General features: G+C 36.1%; 1 protein-coding gene across 6 annotated transcripts in view; it reads left to right on the top strand.

Annotated features, from left to right (window-relative positions):
* AKAP9 (A-kinase anchoring protein 9) overlaps positions 1–26,687 on the top strand; it is a 112,572-nt gene that overhangs the window by 45,442 nt on the left and 40,443 nt on the right. For all 6 annotated transcript variants that reach the window (XM_071560674.1, XM_071560676.1, XM_071560675.1 and 3 more), the window contains 15 exons: positions 632–3,076; positions 4,594–4,807; positions 5,994–6,073; positions 7,737–7,875; positions 8,309–8,427; positions 10,869–10,974; positions 11,402–11,600; positions 11,858–11,954; positions 12,803–12,895; positions 14,276–14,647; positions 15,212–15,436; positions 16,542–16,682; positions 17,210–17,310; positions 18,001–18,206; positions 25,366–25,577. In XM_071560674.1, the coding sequence (XP_071416775.1) occupies positions 632–3,076; positions 4,594–4,807; positions 5,994–6,073; positions 7,737–7,875; positions 8,309–8,427; positions 10,869–10,974; positions 11,402–11,600; positions 11,858–11,954; positions 12,803–12,895; positions 14,276–14,647; positions 15,212–15,436; positions 16,542–16,682; positions 17,210–17,310; positions 18,001–18,206; positions 25,366–25,577 (4,749 nt within the window). The remainder of the gene's footprint in view (positions 1–631; positions 3,077–4,593; positions 4,808–5,993; positions 6,074–7,736; positions 7,876–8,308; positions 8,428–10,868; positions 10,975–11,401; positions 11,601–11,857; positions 11,955–12,802; positions 12,896–14,275; positions 14,648–15,211; positions 15,437–16,541; positions 16,683–17,209; positions 17,311–18,000; positions 18,207–25,365; positions 25,578–26,687) is intronic.

Below are 26,687 nucleotides of genomic sequence, written 5' to 3' on the forward strand. Positions count from 1 at the left end.
CAAATAATAAGTGTGCTACATAAAATGAATGTGAAGATTTTAAGTTTTTAAGATTGTTTCTGTTAATTAACACATAATATGTGTATAATTTAAAAGTGAAAATTTTATGTCAGCGTTATGTCTTTAAAAGTTGCAGAAATATTTACAGCAAAATATGAAACTATTCTGTATGTTAGAATGCTTAATTAAATGATATTATTTTAGAAAAAAAAAGAATAAACTACCTTTTTGAACAATCTTTTTTGTCTTAGCGTATAAGGTAGACTATATAAGATATAGGGTAGAATAATTTTTTCCCTCCATGTACTTTTTTTTCATCCTTCATGGAAAACATTTTAAAAGCACCCAAAAGAGTAATTGTCTTTAAAAGTGCTAAGTGATACTGGGAGGGTGGAGGAGGCAGGGAAGAGTGGAGAGGAGAAGGGGAATGATGATGCAGATGGAGTAGTGATTGTCAGTTATTCCAAAGGCACGGAAAAGCTCCAAATGAGATCAAAAAATAATTTTTATTTATATTTTATCAATGATCAATAGCATTCTAAAAAAGGCTAAATAGCCAAGTCTATAAATGTTCTTATATATCCAGGTAATTAGCTAAAAATAAGAACATGATTTTACTCATTTTTCAAAGGAAAAACAAAAAAAAGAGGGAGAAGATTTGAGTAAAGTACAAGAAAAGGAAGCATTAGTTGAAGAGCTGGAAGCAAAACTTGGAGAAGAAGAAAAAAATTCATTTCAGCTTAAGGAAAAATTATCAGATGTTAATAAATTGCTTGAAGAATCGAAAGAAGAGATTTCACTAAAGAACCAGCAGATCAGTAGTATGAGAGCTGAACTTGCCACCTACAAACAGAAAGAAAGACAGTGTTCTGATGAAATAAAGCAGTTAATGGGAACCGTGGAAGAACTGCAGAAACGATGTTACAAAGACAGCCAGTCTGAAGCTGACATTGTGCAAAGAATGGAATTGGAAACACAAAGGAGACTAGCGCAACTTCAGGCTGAATTAGATGAAATGCACGGCCAGCAGATTGTACAAATGAAGCAAGAATTAATTAAGCAACATGCAGTGGAAATAGAACGGTGTCTTTTGCAACAAAAGGTAGAACTGGAGAAAACTTCAGGTCTGTGTTTGAATGAGAATGTTAATAAAGATCAAATGCATTTATTGAATATTAAAATTAATGAATTGAATGTGAAATTGCAAGATGCTGATAAGGAAAGGGAAAAAATAAAGCAAGAGTTGTCACAACAGATGGAATTAATTTCAGCAGAGAAGTCTCTTCAACAAACTAGAATTGAAGATCTTCTCCAGGAACTGAATTTTTCAAGAGAGCAGGTTCAAAGAGCCAAGCAAACTATAGTGGATATGGAATGTAGATTAAATGAAGCTGAAAAATACCAGTTAGTGATTGAAGATTTAAAAACTCAGCTGGCTTCTGCCGCTGAATTTAGGAAGGATTTGGAATTAAAACATGAGGCAGAAGTCACAAATTACAAAATAAAGCTTGAGATGCTAGAAAGGGAGAAGGATGCAGTTTTGGACAGAATGGCAGAATCTCAAGAAGCAGAATTAGAGAGACTGAGAACAAAACTTCTGTTTAGTCATGAAGAGGAACTTTCCAGACTTAAAGAAGACTTAAAAAATGAGCACATGGTAGACATGGAAAGCCTTAAACATAACTTGAATATTCACCATAAACAGCAGTTAGATGAGGTACAAAATGAAATGAGTCAAAAGATAGAAGCCATGCAATATGAAAAGGACGTCTTAATCACAAAGCAAAATCAATTGTTGTTAGAGATTACAAATCTGAAAGATTTACAGCAGTCTCTTGTAAATTCTAAATCTGAAGAAATGACACTTCAAATCCATGAACTGCAGAAGGAGATTGAAGTGCTTAGGCAAGAGGAAAAAGAGAAGGGTACCCTCGAACAAGAAATTCAAGAGCTGCAGCTTAAAACTGAGTTGATGCAGGAACAAATGAGGGAGAGAGAGGATAGCCTTCAAAAAAAATGTTCAGAACTAGAAACACAAAATAATGTTCTTAAGGGGGAAAACGAAACTCTGGAGGAGAAATTAAAAAGTATTTTGGTAAGTTCCGAAGAAAAGATAATTTGTAACAGTAGTGTTAGCTCTAAGACAGAAGTTTTGGACTTGCAAAAAAGAATAGAAAAGCTGATTACTGAAAAAGAGCAACTTAAAAACCAAAACAGTCAACTCCAAGAGAATAATGAAAGGCAAAAGAGTGCTTTTTCATTTACTGAGAAAAAACTTGAAGCTAATTATAAAGAGCTCCAGAAAGAATGTGCAACCCTTCTGAAGGCAAAAACTGAGTTGGAAGAGAACAAGAAGAAGCAGGAAGCTGAATATAATAGCAAACTCAAGGCTTTGAATGAAAAACTTCACCACTTACAAAGCAATAGACCAGTTTTATTTAAAACTAAAACTCCGGGTTCTGAAGGAAGTAAAGAAATCAAGTTGTCTTGTGCAGACACATCTCAGACTAGAGAAGTTGTTGAGAAAGATGCAACAGAACTTATGGAAAAACTTGAGGTTACTCAACGTGAGAAACTGGAATTATCCCTGAGACTTTCTGATCTCTCTGAACAATTGAAGTCAAGGGACAATGAAATTTGTCATTTAAATGAAAAAGTCAAATCCCTGAAAGATGAGAAAGAGCAAATTCTAGCTAAATGTAAAGAACTAGAAGTCATAAATAGCCGTGCTAAGAAAGGACATAGTGGTAATGACCCTAAGACAAAATGCTCTAAAGGAAAATCTCTAAAGTCTGCTACTACAGCATCTGAAAGTAGAAATAAACCCCCTGGCCCAAGGAGTAAAGCTGATGAAGGAATAAATGTAAGAGGAAATCTAGGTTCAGATAAAGATAGCAGTCATGAGGTAACAAAAAGAAAGGAGTTCCAGCAAATGCTGAAAGCAGAACACCAGTCCCTTGTAGAACATTTGCATGGGATGCCAGACAGGCTGACAGATGAAACATCATTAGTAGCCATTACACAGAGTGAAAATAATAATCTTCAGCAGCAAGTGGATGCCTTAAAATCCGAACAGGTATGTTACATAAAACAGTATAGAAGATAATTTACCTATGAAAATTTGTAGGAGCTTGCACTTGGAAATTTGCATCTTATTTTTCCTATGAACTGCTTTGAAGTACAGGTGTGTGGTCATGTGTGTGTGCGTGTCACTGTGACCAGTGGTTGAAAGGAACTACGTGAGTGACCAGAGTTATAGTCGTAGTCAATGTGGATGAGGATGCTATTTTTCAGGGAAAGAAATAGTCTTTCTTCCCTTACATTTGTTTAAATCAATAACAACAACAGAAAATAAGACGACTGGAGCACTTCCTATATTGATATAAGTGTTTCACTTACTTCAGGTCAAAACTTATTCAGGACGTATACTTTTATTCTGCATTTAGCTTTTCAGTTCTCTTCAGTGCTCATTCAAACAATATAAAAATAATGAAACTTCATCAGTCATCTTTGATCAAAGTTTTGAAATATCAAACTTGTGAAACACTAAGGGTATCAAAATTTTTGTGTACATGTGGTTATCACTTCTTAAGAAATATATCTGGATGTGAGCATTAGCAATAACAGATACCGTGTGATTCTAACCAGTCTTAAGTTTTGCTGGAGCAATTTTGCTTTGGTGTTGTAGATTAATTGCAGGCAATATGGAAGGGATTGTCAATATAAATGACTAAGTATTGAATTACCAGTATTTAATTAGGTGCTGGAGTCATAAACATGGCTTTAAATTTAGATACAGCGGTGAAATTGAATAGCATGCTGCAAGATGCATGCAGCAAAGTGTTCTGTAGAAATAGATGTTAACCAGTCTTCCACTATTTTTTTAGGTTTCTTTTCATTTTATAAAAATACACCTAGCAGTGAACTAATACCACCACTGCCTCATATTGTGTTGTGTCATAGTTCATTCATTTCTAAAGAAATAAAATCACAATCAAAGCCACACTGTAAACAGTTGTGAGATTATAAAAAGGAGCTGCAGCTTTGTCATAGTTTAGTTTGGGGTTTTTTGTTTGTTTGTTTTTATAAGACTCATAAGGATCTTGCAATTTTCTGCTGTAGAACTGCAAATCATTATTGTCCAGAGGTGTCTAAAAACTTTGTCAGACTTCAGCTTTAAGTTGCTCCCTATGGGCATATCCCAAACACATTTTTGCTTTAACAATAACATCCCCCAAAGTGCAAACTAGAACTACAAGCCTTGGAAATCGATATTTTTAAGGTTTGTTAATAATAGTCTTTTTCTCTGCATTTGGAGTGGGCTTTCTTAACCTACTCTGTTAGTAGAGATACTACTCTTGCTTCACTGGGCTAAAATTCGTTCGAGTTTGATTACTGCAAAATAAGAATTAAAGCATATTAAGTTTTGTTGATTTTAGTTTGATTTATATTTTAAGTTGAGGAAATGTCTTACTGTGTTGCTGTATATGCAGCATTCCATTAAACACATTATTAATCTTAGAAATTTGCAAAGATGGGACTTTCTGTTTTCTTGTTTCTCACTTCTTGTAAAATGTATCTTTTTATTCAAAGACTGATTTACAGCTACAAATGGAAGCACAGCGGATTTGCCTATCCCTGGTTTATTCAGCTCATGTAGACCAGGTCCGTGAGTACTTAAAAGCAGAAAAAGAAAGTGCACTTTGCAATCTTAAAGAGGAACTTGTTCATAGTCATCTACAAGAGATGAATGATCTTAAAAAAATGCATCAGCTGGAGCTCCAGACCTTGAAAGTTCAACAAGCAGGTAACTTGACCAAAATAATGAGAGTGAAGCTCTTCATATGAAAAAGAGTGTCTTATAAAAACCCAACAAAACAAACAAGCACAAGAGTTTGTGTTTATAGCTGTCCAATAAATTGTTTTTATAGGATGTTTTGAAGTGGTTTTGTACCAAATTGTTTATCCATTGCATGTCGTCTTACTCATGAAACTTTAAAAAAATAGTATAAGAAATGAGGAATAAAAAGTATTAGAACTCATTGTTTGCTATTTGTATTAGCTCAATTAGTTGTAAAGAACTATATAATAGATTCACCTACCACCTATAAGGTGTAATAAGTAAATGCATCAGCAAAATATTTTTGGAATTGTTCTGTTCTTTGAATTCCTGCATTGACTCCCTGCCCACATTAAGTAAACTGTGTTACTACTTTCTGTCTCAGAGAGCTTTTACATTATCATGATGGTTTTCTATTGTAAAGCAAAATATATGTCGGTATTCCCCCCAGAAATACCAAAGCAGTGGAAAGGATTCAAAAGGTTTATTTTAGAGGCAAGGGTGCTGAAAACTCACAAATCCTCCCACTGCTGTGAGGAGCACTGAGCCTCAGGGAAGAGGCAGACCTCCCATTCATTTCCCGGACTTTGCCATCGTTTCCCCCGCTCGGCTCCCCCTCTGGCTGCTGAGGCCCTGGAGCATGTCTGTGTGAGCATTCTCTAGTCCCCAGGGAGTCAGTCACTCCATGTCTGTGGAGTGAATGTAGAGAAACATCTGAAACTGTCTCTGGGAAACATGACTCATTCCAGGCAGGAAAGCGTCCTTAGTGAAAATAACTTTTTCCTCGGTAGCAGTATCTTCTGGAAAAGAGTTATTTACCCCTACACTTCCTCTGCTTTTTCTGTTATCCCATGATTTGCCCTTGTGTGAATTTTTGGCATTAAGTTCCTTGCCCTCCACCATGTTTCTGTAGTTGTATCTTTCTAGAGGTCACTTACACACAAAGCCATTTGTCATCTCTTGCTCTCCTTGAACACGCAACTCAACCATAGTAATTGAATTTATCCATGTCTTGGAACTAGAAAGAGTGGAACAAAAAACTGCATCTTTCTAAAAGCTGAAGAGGCAGCCTCACTGATTCGGGAAGTTAGGCCTTTGAAAAGTTGTTGTGCATCCAGAGCTTAGAAATAATATGAGTAATTTGTATTCATAGATGATGAAGTGAAATCTGCACAAAGACTTATAGAAAAACTGAATGAAGCTGTAACTGAGGAATGTTCCAGGCTTGCTCAGGTAAGAGTTAACAAAAAGCCTTTTTTTAAATTAAAATTTTGGAAACAATTATGTGTACGATGAATCATCATATTTTTCTGTATTACCTTTGCAGGTTTTCTTTGCAGCTTCTCTCTTTGTATCGATCTCAAAATAGACAGTGCTAAACCTGAGCTTCCAAAATAGCTTTGCAAGGGGGTTTGTATTTTTTTCCCCTAAACTGGCTTTTGGCCTTATCTAGGCAATTCTTTTGTCTTGTACCTAGTCTTAATCTTCTAGCTAATGTTTGTCTCATCTCTACTAATTTGGAAGCATTTTTTCCTTTCTCTGTGTCTGACTATTTTTGATTTGACCGTCTGATGTCACACACATACTGATGCACACCTCTCATATCTGCAATAAGATAGTGATTTCCTTCTTAGCTGCAGCATATCTTTCAAAGACTTAAAAGCATCTCACAATGCAACAAAATTGCTGTCTGTATTGTTTTCAGTAGCTAAATATTATTATCAACAGTTTAAGATTATTTTTTCTCTCTATTACAGTATCAATGACCAATAATATTGTTTTGCCATCTCTTTTTTGTAGAGTATATGTAATCGATGGCCCTTACAGGTACATTTTGGCCAGCAATTAAGTTACTCATTTAACTTATTTCTAGCTAAACTGAGCTTCTTTTGCCATTCATTATAAGCCATGGTTTTCCAGTCTAAAATACTTTAAATGGATGAGGTCTATGGTTTGGGGTTTTTTTTCCTTCTTTGCTGGACTTTATTAAACACCTTTTCAGAAAAGTGGATAGCAGAACTTTTTTACTTGAGGTCCAACCTAGGAGAGATTAAGCAGGACTCCATCCATAATAGCTCACAGAAAGTAGCAGCTGAACGAGAATCTTTGGTATTAACTGTTTTACAGCTGTGAAAAATGCTGTTGATCTCTGTGATTCCATGTTGAGCTTTTGGAGAAACTATGATTTTACTTTTGTAAATTGAATTTGGTGTCTGTGGCACCCGAAATGTTTAAATACAGAATCCCACTGTGTGATCTGAGCAAGCCTTTGCTTTTCAAGCATCATTTATCTTCAGAAATCATCTGGATAAATCTGTTTGCCTGCCCATTGTGAATATGGCAGCTGTTCTGTTGCCACGTAGCACCAACAAACATGAGGCATTCTGTTCATGACTTGCTTTTCTTATGCCATACCCTTTTATTCAATATGTTCAGCACTTAAAGAACAAGAGGAGCTGTAATCTCTAAAAAGATACAAGTTCCTACCAGGGGGAATTCTTCCTCCAAGTAAAATTGCAGCATATAAAAACAAGACATTTACAATGTAAATTTGCTTTCCGCATTAATAAAGGAGGCCTTTCTTTGCAGGAATTTAATACTCGGCAGTTCCAAATTGAATAATGATTTGAAAATGTATGCATTTGTGTTTTACTTGAAAATAATAGTTTGAAAATTTATGCATTTATGTTTCAGCTGAAAAGTCTTTTCATATCTGTTTATCAGGAGTTTTAAAGGTTGTCTAGATTCTTCTGATTCTACAGAACATCTGTGCCATCATTTTCACGGAAGTTAATACTCAAGATACTACTTTCCTCCCAATACTTTCTTTGTGAATTGTGATTAATAAATTAATAAAAAATTCTTTACCTTTTTCTTTGTTTCATTTGTTATATAGGTTCTGTGTGGCAGTCAGAATGAACATTCTTCAGCTGCTGTAGAAGTTGGTAATAGGAAACAGGAAATTTGCAGTAGACCTGCTGTTGTGAAAGAAAAACTGAGCACAGAATTACCAATATACAGAAGTCAAGTTCAAGGTAATGACATTGTATCATCAAGGTGGTTAAAAGTACTGATTTCAGTTATTTAAGTCCGGCAATTTTGCCATTGGTTGTTCATGTTCTAATTCATGTGATTAAATAGATGCTGTAAGAAATTTCATCATTATTCCAAACTGCTCTTATTTTCTTAATGGCTATTTTCTTACGCTGTTTTTATTATAATGGAAATTGGTGAAAAAGAAGTTTGTTTGGGGTTTTTCTCTTCCACCTTTTGTCGAAGAAGCTAGCAGCTGTATAAAAAAAACCACATATATTACAAAACACATAAAAATGCATCAAAAATCTGGAAGGGCCTTCACTTCTTTCAATACTCTATAATGTTTATCAAACAATTCTTCAGGGCATAACTTGTGAATAAATCATCTATATTAAAATTTATGCTAAAATGTTTGTTTTCTCTTTTTTTAAGTCCCGGGTTCTTTGTGTAATTTAACTGTGCAAGAACGTATGGATGCACTTCTATGCAAGATAATGGAAGAATACAGCAGGCTGAAAGCACTTCAGACACAGCTGATGAAAGATTGTAAGGTAAACTGTTACAGCATATGAGTATATGAGCATTTGAATTTTCTCTGGTATATGAGTTACAGAGTCACAGAGTATGCTGAGTTGGAAGGGACACACAGGGATCATTGAGTACAATTCCTGGCCCGGCACCCATTCCTAAGAGTCATAACATGTGCCTGAGAGTATCATCCAAACACTTATTGAACTCTGTTAGGCTTGGTGTTTTGACCACTTCACTTCCCTGTTCCAGTGCCCAGCCACCCTCTGGGTGAAGAACCTTTTTCTAATATCCAACTGAAACCTCCCCTGACGCAACTTCAAGGCCGTTCCCTTGGGTTCTGTCACTGGTCACCACAGAGAAGAGATCAGTACCTACTTCTTCTCCTCCTCTCGCAAGGAAGTTGTAACTGCAGTGAGGTCTCCCCTCAGTCTCCTCCAGGCTGAACAGACCAAGTGCCCTTAGCTGCTGCTCATACAGTTTCCCCATCTTTGTGGCCCTCCTTTGCACAGTCTCTAACAGCTTAATATCTTTCTTACATTGAACTGACCAAAACCGCGCACAGTGCTCAAGGTGAGGCTGTACCAATTCAGAGCAGAGCGCGACAATTCCATCCCTCCACTGGCTGGATGAGTAAGCAATGTGTTTGAAACTGTGTTTGTGTGTCCTGATTAAGTGGTAGAGGAAGGCAATGATTTGATAAAATGGAGAAAGCTACCCATGTCACAGAATTGTGGAATGGTTGAGGCTAGGAGATACCTCTGGAGTTAATCTAATCCAGCCCCTTGCCCAGAGCAGTATCAGGTAGGGCAGGTTGCCAAGGAGTGTCCAGCCAAATTTTGAGACTGCACAAGCCCAGTAGTCAACTTTGTCTTCTGCAGGTTATACATTCCTAGCTCTTTCAACCTCTCTTTGTAAGACAGGTGCTGCAAACCCCCCATCTCCTTTGTAACTCACTGCTGAACTCATGCCAGTATGTCCATTTCCCTCTCATACGGGGAGTGCGACACATGTGTTGTGTCTCACCAGTGCTGAGTGGAGAAGGATCACCTCCTGCAAACTGATGGCAAACACTCTTCTTGAGGCAGCCCAAAAGGCTCTTGAACTTCTGTCATAATGGCACATTACTGGTTCTTGCTTGACTTAGTGCCCACCAGGGCCCTTAAGACCTTTTCTGCAAAGCTTCATTCTATCCAGTCAGTCCTCTGCATGTACTGGCCTGTTCTGCTCTAGGTTGCAGGACTTGGTATTTACCTTTGTTGAACTTCATGAACTCCTCTCAGCCCATTTCTTTAGTCTATTCCGATCTCTTGAAAGAGCAGCGAAACCATCTGGTTTGCCAACCATTCCTTCCAGTTTTGTACAGTTGGCAAACCTGCTGAGGGTGTACTCTTGTTCCATCATTCAGGATCTTAATGAAAAGGTATTGGTTCTGGTATTGCCCTGTTAGGTACACCACTAGTTACTGACTCCCATCTGAACTTTGTGCCACCAATTACAAGCTTTGGAGCCCGGCAGTTGAACCAGTTTTCAGTTAGTCTCACCATCCACATGTTTCATCAGTTCGTCTATGGACGTGTAATGGGAGGTGGTGTTGAAAGATTGGTCAGGTATGATTTCCCCTTTATAAGCCCATACTGAATACTCCCAAAAGCTTCATGTGTTTGGAAATGGTTTTCAGGATTATTTGCTCTGTCACCTTCCCAGAGATCAAAGTGAAAGGGACTGGACTGTAATTCTTGAAATCTCCCTTCTGTCTCTTCTTGATGGTAATAGTGCTTTTATCTTGTCCTCAGAAACCTCCCTCAATCCCTGTAATCTTTGAAAGATAATTGAGAATGTCCTTACAATAACTTGGACCAACTTCCTCGGCACTCCTTGGCACTACCAAATTGTTTCATGTCCAGTTTGTTCCCTAGTCTGATCCTCCTCCACCAAGTTTGATCTTGCTTCAAACTTTTACAGTCATCTCAGGGGCATGGGATCCCTAAAGATAAATTTTATCAGTAAAATTTAAGTTAGGTGCTTCCATGGATTAAATACAGAACACTAGCCAGTTATATCTAGAGATGGTTGCGGGTCACATGTTCATGGATATACATGTACCAAAAAATACTTGCATGTGCAAACTGTGTCTTGGGCCTGAGAAGAGGCTATTAGTGTCTTCCTCTCCTTCTTGGAGAGGAAGTATAGTGCTCATGGAGTCAGAGGTATTATGACTTGAGGGTTTATATCCAAAGAGAGGAGTTTGAGAGTTATAGTGGATATTCTGCATGGGCTGATTAAATAGCTATCAATGTATACTTGGTCACTCAGACTGTTAAATGAAACACTGTGTTTTACTGGTTACACTCTCTCATGCGTTGGCCACCAACCTTTCTTATCTGTTCATAATTGCAGTTAATGTTTTTGTGTTATTGCTAGACAAACTGATGTTAATTGCATTTATTCTGTTATTCTTTAGGTCAAAGAACCATGGCTGTCTTCTTCAGAAAGGAGGAAGGAAGAGGAACCTATCCATCTGAAAACAAAACAGGAAAGTCTGGAGATTCCTTCACAGAGTCTAACGGGTAAACAGATACATATTTTGTTTTTAATCTATGTACTTTCAGAAAGAGAGAAAAGACAATGGCTTTGAATTTTAACTGAATTATAGCTTACTACACCTTGAACCATTAAAGAGATTTTTGCAGATTTTGGAGTACCATACTCTGATTTTCTTCTTTCTCTAAAATACTTCAGAATTATATTCTGTGAAACAGTTTTGGTTTAGTCTTCTTCAGTGTTCCATAATTAAAGTTCCATTACCTATATCAAATATAATTATGCAAAATGGAAGGTAAGGTTATCATTCTTTGCTATGGAAAAGTAATTGATAGGATATCAGAAATTTTTGTTAACTACAATAATTATTCAGTCCATCACTGCTAAATACTTGTAAGGAAATTAATTCAATGTGATTTGTTTCCTCCCCCTCTTCAAATAACCTCTATGTAGATCCTACAACTCAAGAGTACGATTCAAAGGAGATAGGAAACCTTAAAAAACAACTCGAGGAACAGCATGCTCAAGAACTGGAACACCTGCGGTCCTATTTCCAACAACAGCTGAAAGAAAGTGAAGAGAGGTACACTACAGAGATTGTCCATCTGCAGGATAAGCTTCAGAGTGCTGGGGTATCCTTTGACCACACAAGGTATTCATCAGATTTTAATGTTTATAGCTTTGCACTGCATACAAAAAATGTTACAAATAATTGTTCCTGTAAAGCTATGTGTTTTACTTCAAAATTCGAGAAATTCTTTATAAACACATTGCTCTAGAATGATACGTAGCAATAAAGTTTGTGGCGATGGTGAAGTTTAGGTCTACTTAATGCATTCTAGTTTTCAACCACGAAACACCGATGTATTTAATTATTATTTCTATTCTCTCCTTTTTTTACCTTTTTAGAGTACCCATAGATACAGAAAGAAAGTTAGAAGAAGTCTTCAGGAAAATAAAGTGCACAGAAAATCTTCATCAGAAAAGAACAGATAAAGCACTGGAGGTATCATATAATTCAGCTGACAGCTAATATACATATGGTTGATAAAATTTAGATGCTTTGGGTTCTAATGGGAAATTGAAATATGGACTAATATTTGGTAGTATTAAAGTAGTTATCATCTCTGTGCTGTGCTATACTATTAAACAGTCCATGTTAGAGAAAAAAGATTTAAATGTTGCTGAAAACATTTCTGGAAATTAAAAGCAAGAAAACTTGATTTATTGCTCTTGAGTTTCATATATTTTTAATGTTATCCTTGAAACAAGTCATTTGGGTTGGACTGCTTCTTATTAAAGTGGAAGTGAATTAGTATTCAAATTCTGGGATTTCTTCAGGAATCTTTGAAACACTGTGACTTTTCTTTAAGTACTAGTTATGAAAGAAGAGCAATTTAAGTGAAATCCTGGCACTTTTGAAGTGTAGGCTGCACAGTTTAGGAGAAATTTTGAAAAAGAAATCCCAAAGAACTTAAGAGAAAAATGCAAATGGGAAATAGCCCATGCATTCCTCCCCTAATACTCCTAGAAACCTGGCTCCAAATTCTGCATTTTGCATAACAGTGATGTGGTTTTGTATTGTGATGCTGTGCTTTCTGGCCTGCTTTCACTGCATTTGACAATTCAAATAGAGCTGGAAGTAGAGTTGTTGAAAACTCAACTTTTAAAATTTGTTTTGAAGCAAAAGCAAGGCAAACTTTTTTATCTAGTTCTTTTGTGTTATGGTACAAAATTGTGTGATTTGTATGACATGAAAAAAGTCTAATTGAGGAAAAAATGTCAGGTCGAAACTTGAAATTAATGAAATAAAATCACAAGTATGTGATCTGATATTTCCTGTTTTTCTTACAGCTTGGTACGGAGATTGAAATGCGGAATGATCTGGATGTTGTTCAATTACTAGAAAAACAGTACCAAGAAAGATTAGAGGAAGAAGTAGCAAAGGTATTTTTAATTTATTACTTTAAAATATGTTTAAAAAATGCTTTCATTTTCAGTTACCATTTCTGACAATTCAAGCAGCTACAATAGTGTATGCTAACTTTTGTTATTATTTATTTACAAGGAATTGTTTCATTTGGATTCTGAATGGGAAAGTAAAAAAAAAATGTTTTGGGGTTTTTTAGCTGTCTGTCCTGTTCCTAACTCATAGCTGCTGTTTGTGTCGGGTATGGTGGTAATGCTTTGCTTTAAAACTTCAGAGAAGATACAGAACATGCAAACGTGTTCCATGCTAGAATTTATTTAGAAAATATAGAGGCTTAGAGCGTGAATTTGTTGCTAATAAAGGCTTACAGCTGGTCAGTTCAAAAGAGTTTGCACTTGACAATTTCATACTGTCATATTTTCTGATCACAATATTTAAATGAACATAAATTAAAGACTAGAGGGAAAAAAAAGGAAAACTCATTAAAGAGGTTTGCAAGCAGAGCTAAGAATGTTACAACTAGCACAGGGTGATGACATTAAATTAAGAAACCCACATTTCTGGAGTAAAAGTCCCGTTTCTCTTATCTGCTGGCAAGAAACCCCTTCTTTATGGGGAAACAAAGAACGTGATTGGCTATTGTGTTTTGTCAGGAGCTGTTTACATTCAAAAGGCAAACACATTTTCTAGAAAGGGAGAGTTAGGTGGTTTTTTTTCAAGTGTAACACTAATGTATTTATACTATTTTTTCCACACTTTTTGTGTCTTATACTATAAACGACTGTATTCTAAATCTAGAAAACAATTGGTCACATGTTTGGAAAATGAGTTTATTTGTATTAGAAGGAGATACTTAGCAATACAAAAGTTACCAGCCTATTATAACTGTGACTGCAGCTAGTTAATGCTGGCAGTTTCTTTCTGGTAAAGTAAAATTTCTGTGCTGAGTATCAAGCACATGGCACTGCTTTCTTTATACAGCCAAAAATTCCGTGTCAGTCAAGCTTATCCTAAAGGATGCTATGTTAAACAGAGAAAATTTAGCACAGCTGCTCTTAGCACAGCTGCTCTTGTGCCAGTATGCTAGGACTTTTTAAAAATTGCCTAATAGGATCTTTTTTAAGAATAACTTGATTATTCCGTGCTAAATAACCTATTGTAACTGAAAATGGCATCAGAGTTTATTAAACTACCTTAAATTCATTGTGTCTGTGTTTTAAGATGTGACAAGATGTCTCTATTTTTTACTTTTCTGTTTTCCTCTAGAAAAAAAAATACAATCATAATTCAGAACCTTTAGTACTTAAATATATTACTGGTGATCATCAATGAGATGTCTTCAGCAGTAGGAGATGCTGTGCAACATAAACTAATACAGACTTCACTGATTTTTTCAGGTAATTGTGTCAATGAGTGTAGCATTTGCCAAACAGACCGAATTGTCAGGAATTGCTAGGCAGAAGGAAGAAGCAGCACCAATACAGATTGTACATCAAGAGGGAATACATTTTGAAATTGAAAAGAAATGTGGTGAAGTAGAGGTTGACAGACCTCTTAGAAAAGGAATCGAAAAAGGCAGTAAGCATGAAGAAGAATTGAAATCTCTTTGCAAGGAACTCAGTGAAGAGTCTGAAGAGATCAACTCACTTGGAGAACAGCTTCATTCTAATGGCAACTCCGATTGCACATTAGGACAGACTACAGATAAATCAGTGACTTCTGAAGAACCTTTTTCCCATGTCAAAGGTCTTACAGCAGAAGAAACATCAGTAAGTGTTAAAAAAAAAAGGAAAAAAAATTTGCAGTGTGTAACACCATGTCTGAATAATTTTTCCAAATAATGTACGATCCATTTCAATGAGAAAACTGCAAAGAAATAAGTTAGTATGAAAACTCCATTTAAATATTTCCGTTTCAAAGGATTGAAAACTTCAGATCTAAATTATCTATCCTTTCCTGTGTGCAATGCCTGAGGAAAGTAATATGAGATTGTTCACATGAAAATGAGTAATTCCATTTCATGGATAAAACTGTATTGCAGGCAGTAAATTGTTTAAAGACTTTTTGTAAGCTAGGTTATAGTCTAGTGTTTTGTACAAGGAACAGCTTAAAATTACTGCCTCAACAGTTTGAGTCCCTCATGGTAAAGGATATCAACTGAACACAAAAATTATAAAAGTCATATATAAAGAATACATTTAGCATTTTACAAACATGGGGTGGGGGTTCATGGTAACTACTTTAATTTATGAAAGTATTTTCTAAGATTTAGTTAAATATTTACTAGAAATGGTTGTTGAATATAAGATGCTAAAAGAGCTCCAATATTCCAGCGCTACGTTGAGGAGACAGCACTGGACACAGAAACATCAAGTCAGCTGTTGTTGTACGAGGAGCGCTTGGAGGACATGCGCCAGGAGCTGGTGCGGCAGTATCAGGAACATCAACAGGCAACAGAATTACTGAGACAGGGGCACATGCAGCAAATGGAACGTCAGAAAGAAAATCAAGATCAACTCCTAGCAGAGCTTGAGAGCCTTAAAGTGCAATTAGCTGAGGTAATATGAAGTTTGACTCAGTGAGTTAACATGGGTTAACAAAGGGCCATCACCCGGCAGATTTATATTTATTTGTGATTTTAAATCCATCTTTATATACAGATGCTAAGAGAAATGCACGTATTTACTAGGCGCATGCATACACACCTGTGTGCACACGCACACATACCTGTTTGTGTGTGTATACAAACATATATGCATATAGTTATAAAAGATTTGTTTCTGTAATCAAAGCTCCATCTGAGGTGGATCCATTTAGACTTCTGTAAACCTGGAGAAAACCTGCAGTGCTGCACAGCAGCGAGAAGAGAGAGTGAGTGCAGATGCACTGTCAGCCGTGATACCTTCTGGATACATGGCCTTGTGCAGGATGCAGGCTAGCAGCCATTTACATCAGTGAAGCCACTAGCCATGGCTAGAAATACTACAAAATTCTTCATTTTTCCTCATTTCCACTTGAACACTAGCAGTGGCTTCCTGCAGTAATGTGTTTTGCCTTTCCCCACCTGCCCCTAATCTGGGAGATAAGTCCTTGCACTTTTAGAATGAAACAGTTTGTGGGGTTTGGTGGGAAACATCAATGTTTCTTTACCAAAAGGCAAAGTATTTTCTAAAAGCTTAAAAAGCTTAAAAATAAGCTTAGCTTGCCATCACTCAGTATCTACTCCAAGGTTGCAGTAGGTATGCTGATAAAACTCATTAGTTTATCTTAATTATTAAGTCTTCAAAAATAATAGCATTTATATACATGTCTTGTAGCTCTTCTATAAAAAAGAGCGTGTGTAGGCTTTTTATAAAAATGTTATTCTCATCTTTTTTCTTGTGCAAAATGCATTATAGCATGTAATATCCAGAATTTCCTTCCAGTTTGCATTATGAACTTTGTGTTTCCTAAAGAGCATAAAAATGGTGCAAACACTTAAAGAAGGTGTAAGTATTTACTAGCTGTATTCCACTCTAGAAAATGTTCAGTGTTTTTGTAATGATTTAAACAGATGGACTGAAAATTCCTTGTGCAAAATATGTAAAAAATCGAAAGTGACAGGACTCACTGTATTCAAAAGCTTAAAAAATTCTGTGTGCCCCTGTAACTCCTCTTTCTTAGCATGTCTCAATGGAGAATGACAGCCTGGTTGCAGAGAGAGAGAGAATGCTTTTAGAGGAACTGGAATCATTAAAACAACGTTCTGTACCCGGAAAAGAGAGGCTGCTTTGTGAGCTACAAAACAACAGCACACAGACTGAGGTAAATATGGACTTTGACTTTCTTGGCAGCTCTGGCATGTAAAACCAGTAAGATTCCTTTTTGCTGCTACTCTTGTTTTTTATGTAATATATTTTTATAAAAGATGTTGGGTATTGCTGGTTTAAGATTCAAGAGGTGGTACTGGTAGGCATAGCTTTTTTACTTCGGGTAGGCAGAAGCTAGTTGAACAGTTTGAAGGCAGGGATTATAACTACAGCTCTTTGAACTGGTTAGCTCACATTTTCATATTGCTATAGCAATGCCAACAGAAAATACAACAACTGTTTTATCAGTGTACCAAAGTTCTTTGTAATTGGCCCTTCCTTGGATTTCCTGGTTTGTTTTAGTTAATTTTTCCACACCGGAACAGTATTTCTTGATTTGTAATTCGGTGTATTAAAAAAACCCCACAATTAATTAAGGTTTTAAATTTTGTATTCTACTGTGTGTAAGAAGAATGTGTTGATTCTGGCATGACAGGATTTCTGTCCTTTTTGTCTTCTCTGCCTCTGCCAAAACTTTCTCAGAATGAAAATGAAAACCAAAATGTGAACAAGCAGATCTTTGAGCATGAAGACGGAGGAAGAAAGCCTGATGAAACACCTTCAGCTCTTCTTTCTAAAGAAAGGTGCTTAGAACTGATAAGAAAGCATTATTTTTTTAATCAATTTTAATAATTTTCTTGCTGTTAAAACATTTATAGGCTTTCTTCTGACTGATGATAATGGACATCTTTTGTTCCAGATAATCTTCTAAGTTTAATTACTTTAGGTTAAACAGTGCCTTATTTTTTATAAAGCATAACAATGTAATAGCATTGAGGGTGAGACAAATCTTAGGCTATTTTACAATGTATTTCATAGTACACACATGTAAAGTCATAAACATTATACACATACATTTGCATACACAATGTGTGTACATACGTGAAATTAGTTTATATGAATGTGATTGTTGTATTTAATAATCCTATTGGACTGTTCTGTACCTTTTTTGTTCTGTGTAGAGGAAAAATCTTGCCACTTTGAGAAAAAATTGAGTTTATAGTGAATATGAGGCAAAAGTAGACCTCTGCCTGTAAAGAATAACTAGACCTAACACAGAGATCAAAGTAGAAATATTGATAAGTATTTTTTGCATGTTTTGTGTAAAGAACTGACTTTTAACAGAGATGTGGTGTGGGGTTTAGTCTTAAAAAAGAAGTCTTAATTTTACTGTTTCAGCTGCAAATCTTTTCTGGTTGCAAGGGTGTATAAGGGTTAAAAACCACTTTGAAATCAGAGAAAAATCACAGGACTGATTAGTTTCTGTCCTGCAGACATGTTTTTCAGAAGGCTAATGAAAAACTCATGAAGATTCTTTTAGAAGTTGTGAAGACAACTGTGGCAATGGAGGAGACAATTGGTCAACATGTTCTTGGGTTATTGGATCGATCTGGAAAAGTCCAGCCATCCAAACCAGCTGGATGGGACACAGAAACAGAGGAATCCATAAAACCCTGTATCCGTGTGGGATATGAAAAAGGTACTGGTTGTATGGTTTTGTGTTCCCCAAGAAGTATCATTCACATACTTTTATTATACATTTAAGTAACCTTAGTTTTGACATTTTTAATCAAACTTTTTTAAAAAAATCAAACCCCTATTTGTCATTTTATTGCATTTGATATCCCTGCTTAAGAGACATTTTGGAAGTTGCCCCAAGCGGGTTACTACTCATGTCTAGGGTCCTGCTGCAAAGCCTGCAATAGAATTGAAAAGTGAATACAAAAATGTTCCTGTTGAAGGAGGCAAAGAGAAGAGAATAAAACAGCTCCATGGCATCTTCCACCAGCTTTATGCTTTCCTCTGGATATATGGGGAATGGGAACTAGTGTCAAAGGCTGTATCTCTACTGGTGCATTTAATATATATATGTATGTTGCTGGTCACTGAGGCCAACTGGCATAGGACAAGCCTACATATATGTGCTTGTGTATTTCCTTAGCCTCCTACAGAGTTGGGTGGATGCAAATTGCATTTCCGAAACTGTTCCAAAAACTTGCTAACTGCCAAGACTTGCCCATCAGCCTGTTTTCAGCAGTGCTAGTTGACACAAGCCTAAAGCAGAATTTCGATGTTGCAGTTAGATGTTAGACCCATGTCTAAGAACTCTCCCGGGCTCTGTTTATTTTCTTGTGATTGGACTAGGATAGTGTCTGTCCATTTCTCTTTTGTGCTAGAGTAGGTGCTTGATCATATTGCCATGTAGGTGCTATTAAGGTTGTTCACACGCATCATGAGTTATGTGAGGAGGCAATGTGGAACAGATCGGTCCAGCGTGAAACACGTTATACATCTGATTTGGCTGGAATTTCAACTACCATGAATGAGAAAAAGAAATGGAAATACTACATTTCATTATTAAGAAAGTATCTACTACAAGGTATTAATGGAACTAGTAAATAAAGGTGAACTTTACTTCTTTCATTCCAAATGTAGATCATTGAATATTATTGATTCCTGGTGGCTTTAAATATAGGTCACATTAAGCTTTGGGTCAAGTTAAGAAAGGTTGTGTGAATTTGTAGCACAGTGACATCTCTTTCAGTTGATTACTCACAAGGTTATCTGTGGTGAAATGTGAATAGTTTTAGTCTAAAAATTGTTGCATTTTTCAAGTTAACAGCACTTTTGTGCTTGTAATGCTGTTTCATTAAAAAAACCCTCCACCCCTATAGCTTTTGTTTTCTGCTCATTTCCCTGTATTTAGCTGTGGGGAAAATTATCTTTTGAAAATTCAGACTTTTAAGGCTTTACCTTTTTCCCCAAATAGTAGGTTGGATAACTAAGCTTCTGGCCTTAATTTTTGATACTTGTCCTTGAGACATTAAAGATTGAGAATGTTTGCTACTAACTATAGTTGAAGGAATCGCTTTTTTCCAAATTATGAGTTCTTGCACTTTATTTTGGAGTAGGAAATGAATAGAGTTTGCTTATGTTAAAGTGGTTAAAAATATATTCAGCCACTAGCAACTATTTTCCACACCAAATGGTGAAAGGAAAGTTTAGCATCATCTTTTGTTTTCTGAGGGAGTCTTTAATTTTATGTAAACTCTATTTTAGATAAGTTTTCTATATTAAAAGCAGCGATTTAGAAATATTGTGTTCCTTTTGTACAGTCTGAGGTGTTGTGATTTTCACAAAATACATTGCCCAAAGAGAGAAAAACACATTCTGGTTATGAAGGCAGTGATCACAGAGTGTCCCAGTTACATGTATCATGTATTACCTGGTGCATTCACACTTACATCATGCCTATTCAAAGAACACATATTGTTGCTTTTCTCCCTCATTCTCATTTGCTGAGAACACTGCTTCCTTTTCTCAGGTAATGTATGTACAAAGTTCTAATATGGGATTGTTGCCCTTCAGTACTCTCATAAGTGCCTGCTCTGCACATTGCAGGTTTTAGCAATGCACAATACATGCATTTGCTTTTTGCCTGCTCCTGCACAGCAACGTGTGTGCTTGTATGTTTCACTAATTACTGTCACTAACAGTTCTTAATATGGGTTACTTGCATTACATGAATGTAGGAAACACGGTTAGAAAGTACCTTTATTTAGTATTTTGACTTACTCCTGGTTTTCATAATGCTACTGTATAAACACACAGCGAGCCTTGTAATTGAAATTAATTGTTAATTTCTTGTTTAAGTCTTCTGATGAAAGAGTATTGTTAAGTAAAAGAGAACTCTTCCATTCTGCTAGTGATGAAGGTTGACTGTTTTAACTCTTGTGTTTGCAATTAGTGTGTTTTGAAGAGGTATGTGAGATTTCACTATTCTGTAATGAAGCAGTATGTTTGTTATTGTAATACCCCACCTTAGTATAGAGTGGCATTCAGGCTCTCCACATACCAGCTGTTTATTCCAGTATCCTTTTTTCGTGTTTCCATTCAGAAATTTAAAGATCCAAGCTTACAGGAGCTATTATGGGTGAATGTATGGTTTGTAATACATCTTTGGGATTGTATTCACAGTTCTCCTTGGTTCTTTCAAAATGCTACAGCATCATCCTTGCTGCCACTGGGGTTAGACAGCCCTAATAGTAGTTTTATTACTTCATCAGCTAAAGTGTCTGATCCTTCTTTGAATGGAATTACAGGACAAATTCTGTTAGTGTTTTCAGCAATGGGACTGATGTTCCTCATTTCCTATATTAACACTAAATGGCCTGAGAGGACATAGCCTTTTAACATTTTTTCCCCTCATTGTTTTATGGAAGTAAGAAATAGGTAGACACTAGTTTTTTTGAACCTGTGTGTGTTACTTTGTTTTTTAATACCTAGCCAAACAGATCTTCCTTTTTAATCAGTTTGGAAATCTGTAGAAATAAATTCATAGCAATAAATATCTAGTAATAGTAAAATAATGTGTTTATTAGAGTGAATTCTCTCTGACTTTCTGAATATAGTCCATGATTATTGACAAGCAAAACTCAGTTTACTGATTTTGCTGAGTTTCAGCATTTTTGAAAGCTGAGCCATTGAGGTCACATACTTTTAACCACAGCTGATTTATAGAGCATGTAGAGGTTTATCTGGGGCATTGCCTAGCTTATCGGCAAGCACAGGATTTTATTTCTAGAAGAGTGAGTAAGGTTCAAATTTCAGTCATAAAACATGTAATTTAAAGTGAAAAGCATTTGTGCAAAGTATTCTGGTGAGTTAATTACTTATGGAGGTTTGTGCCAGGAATCCTTGTGCCAGAGCCAGCAGGCTTTGCTGTTCTCCTCCGTCTGTTGTGCCCTGGGTAGAGAGACTGCAGTAATACAGAAGCCTGTGCATTTATGGCATTTCTTGAGCATTAAAACCTCTTACCTATTTTCTGAGTTGCTTGGTACCAGGAACAAGGTAGTAAACAGCTTTATAGGCTGAACTGCCACAAAATCAATCTTTGGTTTTCGGCTTGTAACCCCTAAACTTAATTCCTAAGAGGAATCCCAGAAGGAAACTGAGATACTGGCTTTGCATGATGCAGAATATGTATTGCTTCCTAAATGTCGGTTGACAGCTCATAAAAAACTTCTGTATTTGAAACTTCTGAGTAAGCACTGTGTAATTAAGCACTTTTCTTAAGGTTTAGTGGGCCGTGACATCTGATGTGCTGAACTGCAATCTCCATGGCAAAGGAAACAATATGAACCTTTGTTTCTTTGGTTTTGGTGTGTTTTTGGGGGAGAGGGGTGTTCTGTTACAAGGAGTTTACACAAAGAGATGACAGTTTTACTTAGAGGACAGAGAATTTGGTTTCAGTTCTGTTGGGGTGGGAGATTGAACAGCATTATAAGGGTGAACAAAATGGGGATTAGACATTTATTAACCAGGAGTGGTTAATGGGACTGGACAACAGTTCTGTTTCTTGCTTCCACCACTGAAAATCATCTGGAAAGATGGTGTACTAAGGTGCCGTGTACTAAGACCATTTAGAAGGCAGATACAGAGACTTCCCCTATGCAGTTAGGAAGACATTTAATGTGAACTCATGTTCTGAAGTGCCACTTTGTAGAAATCACAACATGGGGACCAACATTTATTATTTGCCACTTTTTTCTATCTGAGTTTCCAGATAGAAACAGAATTGTTGGAAGGTTTTTGTGTATTTGATACTGTCTGGTTTTCCTTTGTTATCTTTGAGACTAGTAAACTGTCCATGTGTCAAATTATACTTTAGGTGACAGTTATCTTTTGTTTTCCTCATTTTCTATAGTTATGTTTCAGTTAAATTAGGATGTTTTGTTCTGAGATATTTCATATAAAATTACATTTAACATTGATTTAATTTGTATTTATGCAGCAGAAAAAGAAGCAAATTATAAAAGAACTTTCATAAACAAAACAGGAGCTTAAAGTCTTGTTCTGAGTTCTTGGAGGCCAATTGGTACTGTTCTGAACACTAGAAAGAAGAAATAATTGTATTACTTATGTGAGATAATTAATAACATATTATATATGTAAGAGACATAGTCCAGACCTGGCTTTTAAAAGTTTACATTCTCAGCAGGCATCATTGCTTATGCTTTTAAGTTTTTTCTCTGAAGTTTCCAGACAGCCAGGAGTTCAGATGATTTTGCAGCCACTTTGTTTAATGTATATTTTTGTATTTGACACACCATTGCACAATTCAGATGTACCTCTCAAGCAAATAATATACTGAAATAGAAGGGTTACAGGGCATGAATTACAGGTTAAGCCTGAGAGGGGAAACAGGAATATTACCTAGGTAGTTTTTATTCCATCAAGAAGGAATTAGATTGAGCAATAACTAATATGTTATTGTTTTATCTTGTTTGTAGCTGTGCCACTGTACTGTGGGCTTTTATTTTGTGAGATCCCTGAAGCTAAGCAGGGTCTTACCTGGTCAGTACTTAAGATGGGTGGCCTCCAAAGAGCATCAGTTGTTGCAGTAAGTTTGTTGGTGGTTCAGTAGGGAGTATGTTTTTCTTCAACTCAGTCTTTAACCAGTACTTTGGCATGGCATTTGGAAATACTCATGCTGCTGGATGTCCATCTTAAATGAAGGTCCTTTCTACTGTGAGTATATTAAAGCTTCTGAGTCACTATTGATATTTGGAGACACCCAAAGCCAGCCCAAATTTGGGTGGTGAGAAGTCAAAATGCTATTGAATAACAAATGTGAAATTGTTAATATTGCAGCCTCCTCATCCTGCAGGGGAGTGGGATATTAAGGTGTTATGAGAGACCCTTTATGCTCCACTAACCCATTGTAAATAGATATTATGCTGGCAGACAATGACTGTGGTTCCACTAGAGGAGTCTATGACTGAAGTTCCAAAGTGCAGTACTCCCAAGTACTTTGAAATCCAAAAGGTAGACGAAAGGTGCCATGTGAATGTATATTCTGTTCATCTGATTATTTGTTTCACTCATGCATAGAGTATGCTTCTGTTTTTCCCCTTTGGAGTGTGACAACAGTTTGTAACATTATACCCCTCACATCTAAAAGGAGATATGAAACAGTAATGATATAACTAGAAGAAAAAAACCCTGCATTTAAAAGATCTTAGCAATTACAAGAGAAAAGTAAACAAAGTGAAACCTTCCTTATTTAAAATCGCTATAAATTAGTTTGTTGTATATGGGTCACATATAAGACCGGAGATATTATTGTCAGAATATTTGCAGGTGTGAAGTTATATTAAGTACATCATGTGGTTAATCATGTTGCAGCTTGTTAAAACCCACAAACCTAACTACAAACCTTGAAACTAGAATCTAACTTTCTTGCTAGGTTCAAACATCAACAAGAGTACTTACATTATCAGTACTATTTGCTTGCTTGGTTAAGAGGCAAGAGCAACAAGAACTGACTACATTTTTAAATGCAATTTCTAAGATTGACCTCTTACAGTTTCATTTGAATTTCTGTAGCTAGACAAACAGTTCTAGTTCAGCAGTCACAATTCATGGAGTAACCAGGATCTTGAATTCAAAGATAACCTAGTATTGCAATTTCATTGCTAAACAGGCATTGACTACTCTTAATTCTTAAAAATAAGATTTTTTTTTTTTAGAAAATCATAAGCAAAACACCTAATTGTTTTTAAAAAAGCACCACACTAAAATATTTATTTTCTTTTCATATATTTCAGAAATACACTTCATTTAAATAAACTATACTTTTAAAAAGCTTTCCACAGTAGCATTCATTTCCAACATTAAAAATCTAGCACCTAATGACATAAGATTTTTAAAGCCCATTATCAAGAATAGTTTCTACTGTCATGATGTGCTTACTGTATTACTCTTTCATACTGAAAGTAGGATTTTAAAACATCTCAGGATTTTTCACTTACCTTGCTTAAATGCAGCCTGAATTCCAAATATGGCAGATTTACTGTTTTCTAGATTAATTTGTATCAGCTTAGTACCATAGGAAAATTTGTGTCTCTGGCTTTTCCGAAAGAATGGATAATGTCCTAAACTGAATCAGACCTCAGGAAGGCTGAGATGGAGGCAGGTGCCAGGTGATCCATCAGTAGGGACAGTTACAGTCCTGCTGCACTGTGTACTTGATTTGTTCAGATACCCATTTTAATAAATTTTCAGTTCGCTAGTAACAATGCTGAATTTTCTTGTTCTGTGCTCTGGTCTGTTTGTTCTGAGGAGCTGCCTGAATTACATGTGTGCCTTTCCTTTTGCTCATTTGAGTCTGTGCATGTGATTCACTGACTTGAACAGTTTTCTGTAACATAACTGGGTGTTGGAGAAACAGGGACTGACAGTCTGTTTTGGTTGTTTGGGTTATTTTATCTGATTGTAATTTAAAGACAACCTTTAAAGTATTATTGCAAGTTATTCAAAGTAGTAAAGGATACTGATAATAACAAAGGTTTGAAGATGAGCATCAGAGCCCCAGTGCATACTAAAAGTATGTCTAAAATATTCTCTGTTAGTATCTCCTTTTCTCTTTCCCTTCTGCTTGTTTTTAGTTAACACATTATTTATCTTGTTTGTGTGAGTTTTAGTAGGCAATATTTCTCTTTCTGTTTTTGTGACCAAGGCAACTATTTAAGCTGTTTTCTCACTTGTCTCTCTAAGTGTAACTCAGATGTACAGTTTATCATATTTTGAATTGCTAAGAGTCTGTGTGAAGAGCTAACTGTTTTGTTTTTTTCCAGAGTCCTGTTCCTCATATCATGGTAGTAGCATGGGAGATCACGATATTAACATGTGGTCAGGAGCAACAGATGAAGGACTACTGAGCCAACATCTTGCAGAAAGTGGAGTGGAAGTAGATCCTGAAAATGAAGAGCTCATTCTGAATATTAGTTCTCGACTACAAGCAGCTGTTGAAAAGCTTCTGGAAGCTATCAGTGAAACTTCAGATCAGGTAGGGTGATCTAATAGAGAAGCATTTTGAAATTTGTGTCTCAATTAATTTTCTTTCTTTCATTTTCTTGTGAATGTGTTTTTATAAGCCTAAAACACACAGGCTCATTTTTAAAGCTGAAACAATACTTCAGGTGCCTATGCCCAAAAACACTGCTCCAGCATGACTTTATGGATGAATTTCATTTCTTGATAGAAATCTGCTTTGATCTGCAGAAGAAGCCTGAATTTGGGCATGTTTATCAGTCTGGGGCAGCCTTTCACTGATTATATGGGTCATCTGCATTCTGCTGTAATCCAGAGATGAGACAGGAGGTGTCAGAGCACATTGAGCTGCTCCTTGTGATGAGGGAGCCAAAAAGGTGGAGCTCTCCTACTGTCTCTTCCAACTATGGTTTAAACATGACCAGTTAAGTACACATCCACCTTTCTATCAGAAAAGGAGTCTGCCTTTCAGTATTTATGTGAGGTATGTGATTTATGAATAGTGTCCAAAAAAGAGTCAGTTTGCTATTGGGGTTACTTTGTATGGTGGGATGTTAGTTGGTCTCTGGAGTACTTCCTTGTTCATTGAAATGGGAGCTATGTCCTAGCTCAGTTCAAATCACACTGCTTTTGTCATGTGCTGTACTTTCAGATTGTGCACAACTCAATTTGAAGGTACCAAAGTATTAAGCTCTCTTGAGGAACTCTGTCTTTACAGTCAGCTCTTTAATCTGTTTGAGACTAGGATTCAAAGGGTACAGTGTGTTTTATATTACAGACCAATCTGTTGGTTAACCTGGTAGTACTAGTACTTAAAAAGTCATTGCTTTTTTGTTTTTTAGTGTGAAGTGTGTTAATCGTAACTATTGGAAAGAAGGAGAAAAAATTATGAAACTACTATGATATTTTAACTGTCTAGTGCTTTAAAAGTATTTTTTGCATTTGAAAATACTTCAAATGTGAAGTTGGTACTCCTTTGTATAAAACTGTAAAGACTAATTTGTGACTTACTAAAGTTAAAAGTAATTCAAATACAAATTCATGAAACCCACCTCTGACTTTCTTCCTAAAGCAAGTAGTCTGGTGGATCTTGTAAATCATTTCCTAAATTGCATTTATTCACAAA

Source organism: Pithys albifrons, chromosome 7 (genome assembly GCF_047495875.1).
Source record: "Pithys albifrons albifrons isolate INPA30051 chromosome 7, PitAlb_v1, whole genome shotgun sequence".
NCBI lineage: Eukaryota > Metazoa > Chordata > Aves > Passeriformes > Thamnophilidae > Pithys > Pithys albifrons.